At 40.4% G+C, this 11,883-nt stretch overlaps 5 protein-coding genes across 5 annotated transcripts; 2 read left to right on the top strand and 3 right to left on the bottom strand.

The window, feature by feature from the left end:
* Positions 1 to 366: 366 nt before the first annotated feature.
* BCR41DRAFT_345644 (hypothetical protein) lies at positions 367 to 2,819 on the bottom strand. The gene has a single exon (XM_022022762.1). The coding sequence runs from the start codon at positions 2,670 to 2,672 to the stop codon at positions 408 to 410; it is 2,265 nt and encodes a 754-aa protein (XP_021885345.1). The 5' UTR covers positions 2,673 to 2,819; the 3' UTR covers positions 367 to 407.
* Positions 2,820 to 3,095: 276 nt separating this feature from the next.
* BCR41DRAFT_367252 (hypothetical protein) lies at positions 3,096 to 3,784 on the bottom strand (the record flags this gene model as incomplete). The annotated part of the gene is made up of 2 exons (XM_022026286.1): positions 3,096 to 3,581; positions 3,713 to 3,784. 2 exons carry the CDS (start codon positions 3,782 to 3,784, stop codon positions 3,096 to 3,098), a joined length of 558 nt encoding a protein of 185 aa, XP_021885344.1.
* A 1,013-nt stretch (positions 3,785 to 4,797) lies between these two features.
* On the bottom strand, positions 4,798 to 5,442 carry BCR41DRAFT_367251 (hypothetical protein; the record flags this gene model as incomplete). The annotated part of the gene is made up of 2 exons (XM_022026285.1): positions 4,798 to 5,130; positions 5,254 to 5,442. The coding sequence occupies 2 exons, from the start codon at positions 5,440 to 5,442 to the stop codon at positions 4,798 to 4,800; spliced, it is 522 nt and encodes a 173-aa protein (XP_021885343.1).
* A 1,080-nt stretch (positions 5,443 to 6,522) lies between these two features.
* BCR41DRAFT_117628 (hypothetical protein) lies at positions 6,523 to 7,200 on the top strand. Its single transcript, XM_022019435.1, has one exon. The coding sequence runs from the start codon at positions 6,654 to 6,656 to the stop codon at positions 7,149 to 7,151; it is 498 nt and encodes a 165-aa protein (XP_021885342.1). The 5' UTR covers positions 6,523 to 6,653; the 3' UTR covers positions 7,152 to 7,200.
* Positions 7,201 to 8,769: 1,569 nt separating this feature from the next.
* BCR41DRAFT_331309 (kinase-like domain-containing protein) lies at positions 8,770 to 11,796 on the top strand. Its single transcript, XM_022021789.1, has 5 exons — positions 8,770 to 9,030; positions 9,243 to 9,404; positions 9,584 to 10,449; positions 10,537 to 10,929; positions 11,093 to 11,796. Exons 1-5 carry the CDS (start codon positions 8,904 to 8,906, stop codon positions 11,768 to 11,770), a joined length of 2,226 nt encoding a protein of 741 aa, XP_021885341.1. The 5' UTR covers positions 8,770 to 8,903; the 3' UTR covers positions 11,771 to 11,796.
* The last annotated feature ends 87 nt before the right edge of the window (positions 11,797 to 11,883 follow it).

The following is an 11,883-nucleotide window of genomic DNA, read 5'->3' as shown; positions in this document are numbered from 1 at the left end:
AACCTATAGTGACAGAATCTGGAATAAATGAAATTATTGGAAAGGTTACTTTCCTAGATGCGGCTGTTAGAGGACACAGCTTGGTCGCCTTCGTAAGCAATGTCAGTGTCAGTGTTCAAACATCACTCCAGCATTTTTTTAAACATATTACGGTCGATCAAAAGCATCTTGTAGATACCACAGTACGAGAGACAACCACCATAAAAGCCATGAATGAAATTTTGGTCCTCAACAGATACCATCTAAGTTCTCCAGGCGCAAACCCTTCAGAAGAGTCGTAAAAAAAAAAAAAAAATTCTCTCTCATAACATTATCCTAGACATTGCATTTTTATTTTATGTTATTTTTTTACAATCTTGTATTACAGCTAAAAGTAAACGAGTATGGCTTGCTTCTCCCTTTCCTTCTCATAGAGTAAGATCGTTCCATTTCGTCGCAACGACGATGACCTCGATTTCAGGTCGAAGCTTATGGATTGTTTGCCGGAAATGCTGCATAGAAGCTTTGAAATTAGCGTATAGGTCGCGACGCTCAACAGCAAACCGAATAGTGACAGTCTCCATGTCTGGCCATAGAGGTTCGTCTCGATGGTTACGTCGATACTTGAAATAATTGATTACATCCTGCCGTAGACCAAGATATGTTACGTCCACGTCATCAATTAACACTCTCCTACCCTCTTCCTCCCTCTCCTCTTCTCCTTCCTGTCTATATCCATTCTCTTCTCTATCTGCAATGGCCTCTTCCTCTGCTGAAAAGACTCCAACACTCTGTTCTGCCAAACTAGTACTTTTGTTAATATCGAATGGGGTCTTCTTAATCTGCGATAAACCCCATTGTCTCTTCACAAACCTGATGAAGCGAGATTGCTGTCGAAGTTCCTGTAATTTTAGGGCTAGTTTATATCTTTCTTGCTCCATCGTGTCATAGTAATAATGTTGTTTAATCCAGTCAAAGTCTTGTATACGTAGATCGCAAGGGCATACAAACTGTAGCCTCCGCAACCGTTTCAGACGAGATAACAAACACAAACTGACAGGGAACCGAAAGCGCGACATCATATGGTTCCTTTTGATGGATAGATCCTCAAGGTTTGGACAGACCCGACTGATATAGCCATAAAGGACTAGGGTTTGTTCAACCTGATCTGTCATCCCTGAGTTGTAGGAATCTCGTGCCATGATGTGCAGTGTCTTGAGTCTCCGACATGCCCATACCTTTCGAGCAATAGGAAGCGAAACATTGTCAGAACCAGGAATACTGCACTGATGAGGCTTCATTGATAACTCATTGGTCACATAGAAAGGATGTAAAGGCAAGTTTACATCTGGTGCCTTAAAATGCTCAAGTAAGGGGCATTGGTGGAGCAATTGATGAATCCAATGACCGGTATCATGCCCGCACAGCTGTTGACTTCCACGGCGGGCTAATATAATCTCAACACTCGTCAGTCGGTTCTCTATCCGATGCAGGTCCAGAAGCACCCTGGAGGATAGGGATGGCATTTTTAACATTAATGTTGAAAAGCCCCAAGACTCCACTAAGGGGAATTGACCTATTGGCGCCAATTCTTCATACTGGCTCCCACCTGGATCCTCAGAGATATGAAGGCTCGTGAGTTTTGGACAATGCAGAGCCAGATGGCAAAAGAACTGCTCCCTTTTCTCTTTATGGAATAAAAAGTTGCCTGGACAGTTCTCAAGGACTGGAGGGACGAAGGGAGGACGGGTGTTGTAAACTACTGGTCTTCTAGGGATTAAGGGTCGACAACGCACAATTCGAAGTTCTGTCAAGTCTGGGCATTTCTCTACTAGTGCTTCTATAGCTGTCTGTGTTAAAGCCATGCTGTCGAATGTGATTGATTGAAGAAGACAAGAACGTTGCGAGTTGAAAGAAGAAGACTTGCTAGTCTCTTCTAGTTTGGATACCCTATCAGCAGACTCATTTGGCCGGGATGCAACGTAAAGTATTTTAAGATTTGGACAAAGTTCTATGATCGAGACGATCGACAAAGTAGTGTCCTCTGGGATTTTGTACAGCCACAGGCTAAAGAGTCTATAGCCTACAAGCTTGAGCAGCGGTTGTAAACGGCTCCAGATATACGGATCCCGGTCGATACCAAGGATCAATTGACGGACCTTAATGTCATTGGGGTGATTGTTGAAAAGTGAGGTCAAAGCATACTCAAGGATGGACCAAACTATCTCTTCATGATGCTTTGCTAGTCGCTTAATATAGAAATTGGGGATCAGTCCTGTTTTGTATTCGACAATATGGGCCAGTCGCAGGTTATGGGTCAACTGCTGCTTCAGTGCAAGTTCTGTTGAAGAATTAATCTCTTGGCGTTGTAGTAGCTGGTTTCGCTCCTGCTGTTGTTGTTGTTGTCGTTGTTGAGTTTTTGATTTCTTGCCTTGTGATTTACTTCGTGTTATCAGTTCAAGATAAAGATGGATGACTGAGAGACGAACTGTTCGTTGGAGAAGTGAATGGGCAATAATACGCCATTCATGACATACTAAAGGAATTACCAAACGAAGAGATGCCTGTCCTGTAAGCAGTAAGATATATTCGATGATTTCAAGAGGAAGAATGGGCAATGGTTTTTGAAGGACGCGTTGCATATCATCGTCAGTGACTGGTCGTTTAGTCTTTGTTTTCGCTAAAGATACCATGTATTTATTTTTTTTAGTTGTAAGAAAAAGTGAAAAGTAGAAACGGCGGTAATAGTATGTGTGCAGTGTCGCATACGTTGCTGCTGCTGTGTGATGAGTTGGTGTGGTGAATGGAATGAGGATGCTAATGAAAGGAAACAAAAGAAGCCATTGGCCTTAGAAGACAGGGACGTTGGACAATGTGCCATGTGTGTGGCGATGCAGGGACCAATGCTCAATTTTCTCCAATTTTGCACAATGGCTAGAATGCAGAGCTTTCCAACGGAGGAATGTCAGCTTCAAGAGCTGAGCAAATTCAGCATGAAATAATAAATCATTTTAGTTAAGGGATATTATTTATTATATTAGGGTTAAAGTCAAAACTTATATCTTATATCTTTATCTTGCATCTCCTGTCCATTTTTTTTTTACTCTCTTCACTCTCTACATCAAAAAATGACAAGTTGCAGTAGCAAGTGCGCTCAAGCTCATTAACATGAAAGCACCAGCGTTTGTCTTGCCTCCTGTAGCAATATTCTTTGTCGAATTTTCGGGATGCGAAGGAGTGCTGTCACCTGCAGCAGTAGCATCGGCACTAGCGACATTAACCCCAGGATCTGCCTCTTCAGGACTGGAAGGGTTATTAATTTTGAATATGTTCGTGTAGCTCAACTGGGGATCAGTCCGGACCACGATGGAGTAAGAACCTGAAGGAATATCCAAGGGTACCGTTAAATCCGTACGAGTAATCGTTCCTGAACAGTCCAAGCTACCAAGCGTGGCCACATATCGAACCGCTTCCGAAGGGCCAGTGTTTAAGATCACGGTCACGTTCTTAGCAGCTCCACCCATCGAAGCACAGTTACCGCTCCAGCTCACGAAATTGGGCACACCTGCTGTCCAGACCGTTCCTGCAGTCGGGTTGTTGATCTGGAAGAGGAAGTAGAGATCAAGAACGCACAGCAAAGATGATTGAATATTGAAATTATAAGGTTAATATCATGATGCTAATAAGAAAAAAGATACTGTCTACTTTTTTTTTTTTTTTTTTTTTTTTTTACCTGAAGCAGGTCTGCGTTCACAAATGTTGCCAATCCGGCGGCAACAACGAGAGAAGTGGTAGTAATCTTCATGATTAGGGAGTAATACTCGTGTGGGAATGAAATAAAGCAGGAGTGTGAGGTGATAAAGATAGTGGGGTCTTCTTTTTTTCTTGTTAGACTGAGGGAAGAAGGAAGGTCCAAAGTCAAGTTTGATGCTAAGGATTTGATCCAAGTTGAGAAAAAGAAAATAAAAGAAAAAGAGGCCAAACAACAAGCAATGAGGTTATGTTTTTATATCTCTCTCTCTCTCTTTTTTTTTCTTTTTTTTTTTCCGTACACCCCATACACCATGTGTGACAGAATTGAACGAATGATGGAATATTGTTTAAAGATCAGCTTCCATGCAGCAACGTAAACATTGTTTCCCTTTCCTAATACGCGTTCCCAATCGTAGAACATAGGCTCATAAAAAATAACAAAAAGTAATATCCGTCTCAACCTCGAAAAAAAAAAAAAAAAAAAAAAAAAAGTCCCCCCCCTTTATTATTATCTATACGCTTAGCCCATGAGCAACTGTTATTATTAGGTCGAGTTACTTATTTTAAAGCTCTCCTTCTTGGTTCTCCTGTTCAGATTCGATTACATTCCTTTTTTCTCTCTCTGTCTCTTGTTCGAATCAAAACTTGAAATGACGCGATATAGTGTTGTAGCATGACACCCCCTTCATTTTTTATTTCACCCTTTTTTTATACGTATTATATTTATTTTTTATTTTATTTTATTTTTCTTTCAAGTCATGGAGAAAAATAAATTCTTGATTCCCTAGCCCCTCCATATCTTATTGTTTATACACATTATCACATTAATGGAATCAATTATTCTTTCTATGTTTCTTTATATCTTTTCGCATGTCCCATGTTGTTTAAGAGCCCATATACCATTCATCTCTAACCTCCTATTCCTCATCGTGCCTATCTATTTTTTTTTTTTTTTTTTTTTTTTGGTTTTCTATTTTTTAATTTTATTTTTAATTTTACTTTTAATTTTATTTTTAATTTCACTTGTCTTTGTGATCTAGATAACACATAATATACACAGAAATATCAATAAATGACAGTGGCACGGAGGAGGCATCGTCTTCTAAATTCCTTGAACTGAAAATGTGTATTATGGTATGTCCTCACAAATCGGTAAGCTTCTGACCGGCTAGAGAGTCGGACCAGATACTGGCATGTGGATGCCATCCGTTTAGAGGGTACAGGGATGAGTGCTGCCTCTGTAGTATCCATCAGATGAAACCGGCGGAACTCTGTTCGTAGGTTGTCAGGTCGCGTTGCAGCCGGCAGACCTGATACGAGGACTAACTGGCCTGAAAGTGGTTGTGTTGGAAGTTGTGGAGGAATATAGTGTTTATCCTTTGGGTTATATGGGTCAAGCTATTAATTGTATCATCGTCACGAGTACATGGCCACATAGTTTTTACACAAAATAACAAAAAGGTTTCCATTTTAGTATCTTTGCAATGGTAATGTCATATTCTAATAAGAAAAGGGGCTTACCATCGTCATATTAAGTTTATGCCCACAGAGAAACTTGCCATATTTTTGTGTAATGAATTCAACAGCGTCTGTAGCAGAGCGGAATACGACAGTCACTCGGTTCTGAAACTCCATAAACATATTACGATGGTAAATAATATCTGCAATCGTGTTTTCTGCAACTGCCATGCGTTTAATATCATCTGGCATGACTGTAGAGGGAAGGTGTGTAATAAGTAGATAAGGGGAATAGGCTTGTTTCTTTTTTGTTACTGTTTTTATTCCCAAGAAAAAAAGAAAGCAAGAGAATAGAAAAAGAAAAAAAAGAGAGAGAGAAAGACAAGATATCAATAAGAAGTTGATCAGTCATCAATCTATGAAATTTCGCGTTCTTCCTCTTTTTTTTTTTTTTTTTTTTTTTTCTTTTTATTCTACTGAAATAATGAGGGAGAGAAACTAGACAAGAAAAGCAAGCTGCCTCCAACTCACCTCTTGTGATGGCTTCCAGTTTTTTTAGGTTCGATTGAATGTTAGACTGACTGTTCTCCACATTTGAGGAATCATCCTTGATAACATCCCATACTCTTGCTGAGATTGTAACCGATGAGGATTTGGTGGTATCAGAACCTGCCTCTGATGATGATGCTGGCGGTGATGGTAATGGTGCTGCTGCTGGTGATGCTGATGCTAATGTTGATGTTTTTGATGGTGGCGTTGATGTCAGAATTTTAGGTGCATCAAATCCTGAGCCTCCTGCAGAAAACGATGCATAAATTTTACTGGGATCAGAATCTTGACCCTTTTTCCTATTACTATTGATACCATTTGCTCCACTACTACTGCTGAAGACCCTGTATTGGTGTTGACAATTTCTAGGTATTACTACCGTCGCCGGAAATGTTGGACAGAAAGTAGATCTGGGATATGAACATGTTGTAGTGGATAAAGGTAACGAAGTTGGTGAGGGTGAGGATGAGGATGAGTATTTGGATGATAGTGGGAGAGAGAGATTTAGTCCAAAATGTTTTTTGCCCTTGAGAAAAGCTTTTGTGTGGAAACCATGATTTTGGCTACATTGGGTAGTTGTATTATAGGCGGTATGAGAGAGTGGTTGTGAGGAGATCAGGCTGCGACATGGTGTCTTGATTGCATAAGATGATCTGATCGAGTGAGTCAACATAAAGACAAAGTTCCCTGATGAGCTTCCTACTGTTGCCATTGCCTACTGTTCGTCAAAGTTAACGATGTTGCCTTCCGCTATCGAGGTGAGTTGTATATCTCCCGCTATGTTCAGGGCAAAAAAAAAAAGAAAAAGGTTGTTTATTGTAGTAAAAAGCCACGATAATCTTGCCACCAAATTTGTTGTCTTATAAAGTGCTGTGCCAAGATCAGGTGATAAATGGCTACAGGAACATTCTTGCATGCCTTACTCATTAACTTCAAAAGTAATAAACATCAAAGAAGAAATTAAAAAAAAAAGTAAAAGGAATTTGTCATCTGAAAAAGAAAATATCATGACAGAAGGAACGAAATCCATTACTGCTAGTCCAACAGTAACAACAACAGGAGTAACAACAGACGCAACACCAAAAGAAGTGAACAGCAACCACGAGACATCATTAAGCGTAGCAAAAGCAGACTTCTCCATTACAATTCGGTCACAAAGCACGGCCACATTGAATGCAGTATTTCAGCGACTCATGGATGTTATCCATGCAACCGTCCCAGCACGCTCAATTCGAGGGCCTATTCGTTTACCCAAGGAAGACAAAATTCATTCCCGTCGAGTCGATATTAAATTCATTTCAGAAACACAATTGCGCTCGATAGCAGAACAGTCCGGGGTCAAGTTGTCTGATATGGCTGGTGAGGATAGGATACAGGACGATGGATTAATTGTTTCATTTGATATTGAATGAAAATGTGACAATTATGGCTCTATTAGTAATAAATCATAATATATATATAATAAATAGAAACAGTAATAGTATAATGACTGAGTTATGAAATAAGGACAATTATATATGAATATGTGAATGAAAGGAAGGATAAATGGATAGATGGGTAAACGAATTAATCGGTTGATGGAGAGGGATCAGCAGACCTATCACTTCCTTTTGTTTTTTATCACCATTCAACACACATACAAAAAAAGAGAGAGAGATCAGGTCTAACCAGGGTTAAAGCATTACTGTTGGATTTACTGTTTTCTTGAAATGAAAGCAGTGGATAAAAAAGGCGGGAAATTATTTTTTTTTCGCTGCGTTTAGGATTCAAAGTAATGCTGACAAATAGAGACAGTCGAGAGCCACCTCTGAAAGAAGAGCAGTAGGAAAAGGGGGGCCATGGAGGTCACCAGGACAAGTGTGTATATCACATACAGACAATGATAATGGCCGATAGTAACAACAAATGAGCATGCTCTATCTCTTACTAGCGAATTCATGTCTTTTTTTTAAGTGGAAACATAGGTTAGTGATAGAATAATAGCCCTAATAAAGAGCAGGCATGTTGGTTGTAGTTTCTATCAAGAATATAGCCAAAAAAAAAAAAAAAAAAAAAGTTGCCATCCAGCTTTCGACAATAGATTCGACTTGGATCAAAGCGTCATGTCCTATCAGCGCGATGGCTACCAGCGACAGGTAATAAGATTGGATTGAGGCCCTATCCCAAAGTTCGAGTTGCAGTAAGTGATGCACTTGGACAAGTGTTCTACGTATGATGAGAGGTCGTTCGACTGTAACCCACACGGCGAAGCAGATGTAAACCATGAGGTATGCAATGTGCTGTATTCGTTGTTTTCAGGGACAAACGCAAAAAAAAAAAGAGAGTTCCCTTTACTCCTTTTTTTACCCCTATTCCTGAGCCATTCAATTGCCTATAGTGCATATTGTAAAAAATTTATGTAAACAACTGTTGACTGCTGGTAAAGTATCAATATTCGATTATTAAATAACACTATTGATGATCATACCATGCTCCTGCCCATGCATCTTCAATAGGAGTGAAAAGTCCGGGGGATCCCTTGCCCCTTTTTTATGTGCGTTGACGAGTGAGATAAGTCAAAGCGCCCATGTTGGCGGAGGGCGATGCTGCTGTCATTCGAGCGTCTATTGTATTCGGAGGGTGTGTGTTGTAAAACATTCAGGTACTACAATACCACGCAGCGCAATGCATTACACTGCAGACTGGGATGTCAAGCAAAGACATTTTTTTGAAAGTTCATCGCCTCCCCTCTCATTTTTCATCCCTTCCTTCTTTTCCTCACCTTTTTTCTCTTTCTTCCTTTCCTTATTTTTTTATTTGCTCGTCATATTACTCCTTCAGCCGCAGCCTTCAACGTTTCTATTTGAAAGCATTTTGCATGCTTCCTCCAAATCCCTCCTTTCCTTTACACCCGCATCACCGTAGCCACCACTTTTATCTCCATTTATTGACAGACCTATCCAAGTCCTTCATTCACGCTTCGCTTTTACTTTGATATACACATTACACCCATATTTACACCTGCGTGAGCGTTCTCCCTCGTCATTTTTTTTTTTTTTTATTTATTTTTTTTATAAATATTATTAATTAACGTATCGTCATTGCACCAGCAATATCAATATAAGCCCTTTATTCCTTTATCTCCTTATCCTTGAACACGAAGACGAATAAGAAGACAATAAAAAATGGCAATGGCGGCTGGATACCCTCAATCGCCACCAGCGCGAAGCCCACCGCGTCAACAGCAACAGCAACCGTCACAAATCAATTTCGGCACGTTTGCAAGCCATGTTCTGGCCCTCTTAGAAAATGGTGAGTCCTTATTGTAATGTATTATATGATATCATTTTTATGAAAGTACCTGGAAGAATAGAGAAGAGAGCAAGACAAAGAAGTGAAAAGAGGGGGGGAAAGGGAGCATGTGCGTGAGTGTCGAGTTGCGTGAAAGTCGCTTTTTTCTTTTTTATAGTTCGTTTCCCCCTTGTGGCTAACATAAAAATAAAAAAAATAAAAAAAAAAAATAGGTAAAACTTTCACGTTTACACCGACTACAAAAAAGCGTATCTCCAAGAATATGATTTCAGAACCCAAGAACTTTGAGCATTTGATCCACACAGAAACCGAAGCTGAAGCAGAGTTGATCTTCAAGGAGTGGATCCGAAATCCCAGTGCTGGAAAATTACCTGGTAAGCAAGTGAATAAGTGTATAAATATTGGCTCTGACCAAAAAATAGAAATAAAAAATTTTTTGTCATGAATGAATAAACCAAAGAAGAAAGGTTTTATCTATTCACCTATCTAACGTGAAAGTGCTCGTTGGGCACTTCTCTTGTTTTGTTTCTTCCTCTTCGAGTTCCTCCAAAAGTCTCGCAGCTCAAGTTTGACCTTGTGAAACAAGAAGATTCTGCCACATTTACTACCCCTCCGGAAACCCTCAAGGGTCCTGCCTTTTATACGAAACTTATCAACGCAGAAGCAGATATTAATGGCAGTGGTAGTGGCGGTCATCATCAGCGCGATGCCTCATATGCAACCTTCATTATTGCTGAAAATGATGAATCCGAAGCCTATGTAAAGCATCCAGGCAATTTTGATGAAATCGAACGATCCACTGTACCCTCTTTGGCCACTGTGGAACAATCATCTTCGACCAAAATCTTTTTTGAGAGTTATTACCATCGTTTATTGACTAACCCCTCGAGTCGTTCACGGCGTCGTCTGCAACTAGAACGACAACTCGAGTCGATGGGGATCTCAGAGGCAGAAAAGGCGTTGAAGCGACAGGAGTGGCTGGCAAATGAGACCGAGTACATGCGGCTGATGCGTGAGAAGATTTCTGTCAATTCGTTCTTGATATTAAAGACAATTGGTCATGGTGCTTTTGGAGTCGTCAAGTTAGTTCAGGAGAAGGACACAGGCCTGTACTTTGCAATGAAGGTCATGCGCAAGGCTGATATGCTCAAGAAGGGTCAAGAGGGACATGTCCGAGCAGAGCGAGATCTCATGACAGCGGCCTCAGAGTCTGCAGTTTGGATTGTCAAGCTGATTTATTCGTTCCAAGACGCAGACCATCTTTACTTGGTGATGGAATACATGTCTGGAGGTGACTTGCTAAATTTATTGATCGAGAAAGATATCTTTGAAGAAGACTTTGCAAAGTTTTATGTTGCAGAAATGGTTCTTTGCATTGAAGAGGCTCACAAATTGGGATACATTCATCGAGATATCAAGGTAAAAAAAAAAGAGAAAAATTATACGTCATTTTCCTACACACGTGCTGACCCCCTCTTTTTACACCCCCTTTTTTTTCTCAATTAGCCCGACAACTTTTTATTCAATAAAGAGGGACACATCAAGCTATCCGACTTTGGACTCGCGACAGATTTCCACTGGGCACATGACACAGCCTATTATGAGTCTCAGAGACGGGCTCTGCTCCGAAAGACTGGTATCGATATTGAGAACACTGACACTCTTAGATCACGCAAGAAACCAAACAATAATACCAAAGCCGCCGTTGCATGGAATCTGGATGACGATCAGTATGCACAGTCAATAGGTCGCCCACCACCTAACCAAAGCATCTTAACTTGGCGTGATCGCAACAGGAAGAAGATGGCTTTCTCAGTTGTAGGCACAAATAATTATATGGCTCCTGAAGTACTTCGAGGCACAGGTTATGACCGTGGATGTGACTGGTGGAGTTTAGGAGTAAGTTCATCTTGGCTTTTTTATTTTATTTTATTTTATTTATTTATTTGTATATCATGAAACCATGTAAATGTTAGTTTTATCTACATTTAACTCTAAGAAACTTCGATCTGACAAGCTGCCTATTATCTTTTTATTTATTTATTTTTTTTTCCTTCAAAAGGTTATCATGTTCGAAATGTTGTACGGATATCCTCCATTCATATCCAAATCACGGCACACGACGCGCCTTAAGATCATTAATTGGCGTCAAACTCTACGCTTTCCAGCCAAGCCCAAGGTTTCACGTGAGGTGCAGGATCTGATTGAAAAATTAATCTGTGAGAAGGAATTCCGATTAGGCCGATCACCTCCAGTCAATAATAACGCCACCAAACGCTGGTCAACTGTATCACCTCACTTGATGCAACAACAGCAACTCTTGCATCAGAGTCTCAACAGCCAAGGTCTCGGAGATGCATCCGAGATTAAGGCTCATCCTTGGTTCAAAGACATTGACTGGGCAAATCTCCGATCACAGACTCCACCATTTAGGCCTGCGCTGAAGGACCCAGCAGATACTAGATATTTTGATGAGATGGTGGATGATAACCCAATGGCGGCACCAGAAGGAGAGGAACGGGTGATACGGGATCCGCTTTTGGGCAATAAGAATGAAGGGAGACGGTTGTTGGATATGCGTAAGAAGCTCGCATTTGCAGGCTACACCTTCCGAGGGTTCCATGCACCAGGAGGCAAGAAGAACAAGGACGCGAGTGTACTACAAGGGCTCAAGATCCATCAGAATGCATGGGGGATGGGTGTCACAGATTCTGTGCGACTGAGAAGTATGAGTCTGTGAGGAAAGAGCGTGAGAAGTCGAGCTACAAAAAAAAAAAAAAAAAAAAAAAAACATTGTGATTAGTAACATAATGATTAAAGTACATTTATTCTGTCTCAAACCGCCTATTTTAT

This window comes from Lobosporangium transversale, assembly GCF_002105155.1.
Source record: "Lobosporangium transversale strain NRRL 3116 chromosome Unknown BCR41scaffold_3, whole genome shotgun sequence".
NCBI classification, from domain to species: Eukaryota; Fungi; Mortierellomycota; class Mortierellomycetes; order Mortierellales; family Mortierellaceae; genus Lobosporangium; species Lobosporangium transversale.
The sequence above is the reverse complement of the archived record's forward strand: the minus strand, read 5'-3'. Positions and strand labels throughout refer to the sequence as shown.

Coding starts and splice junctions, on each gene's coding strand:
- BCR41DRAFT_117628 (XM_022019435.1), top strand. CDS start 6,654: ATGCCTTACTCATTAACTTCAAAAGTAATAAACATCAAAGAAGAAATT.
- BCR41DRAFT_345644 (XM_022022762.1), bottom strand. CDS start 2,672: ATGGTATCTTTAGCGAAAACAAAGACTAAACGACCAGTCACTGACGAT.
- BCR41DRAFT_331309 (XM_022021789.1), top strand. CDS start 8,904: ATGGCAATGGCGGCTGGATACCCTCAATCGCCACCAGCGCGAAGCCCA. Junction 9,405..9,583: donor CAGTGCTGGAAAATTACCTG/GTAAGCAAGTGA, acceptor TTCCTCCAAAAG/TCTCGCAGCTCAAGTTTGAC. Junction 10,450..10,536: donor ACATTCATCGAGATATCAAG/GTAAAAAAAAAA, acceptor TTTCTCAATTAG/CCCGACAACTTTTTATTCAA.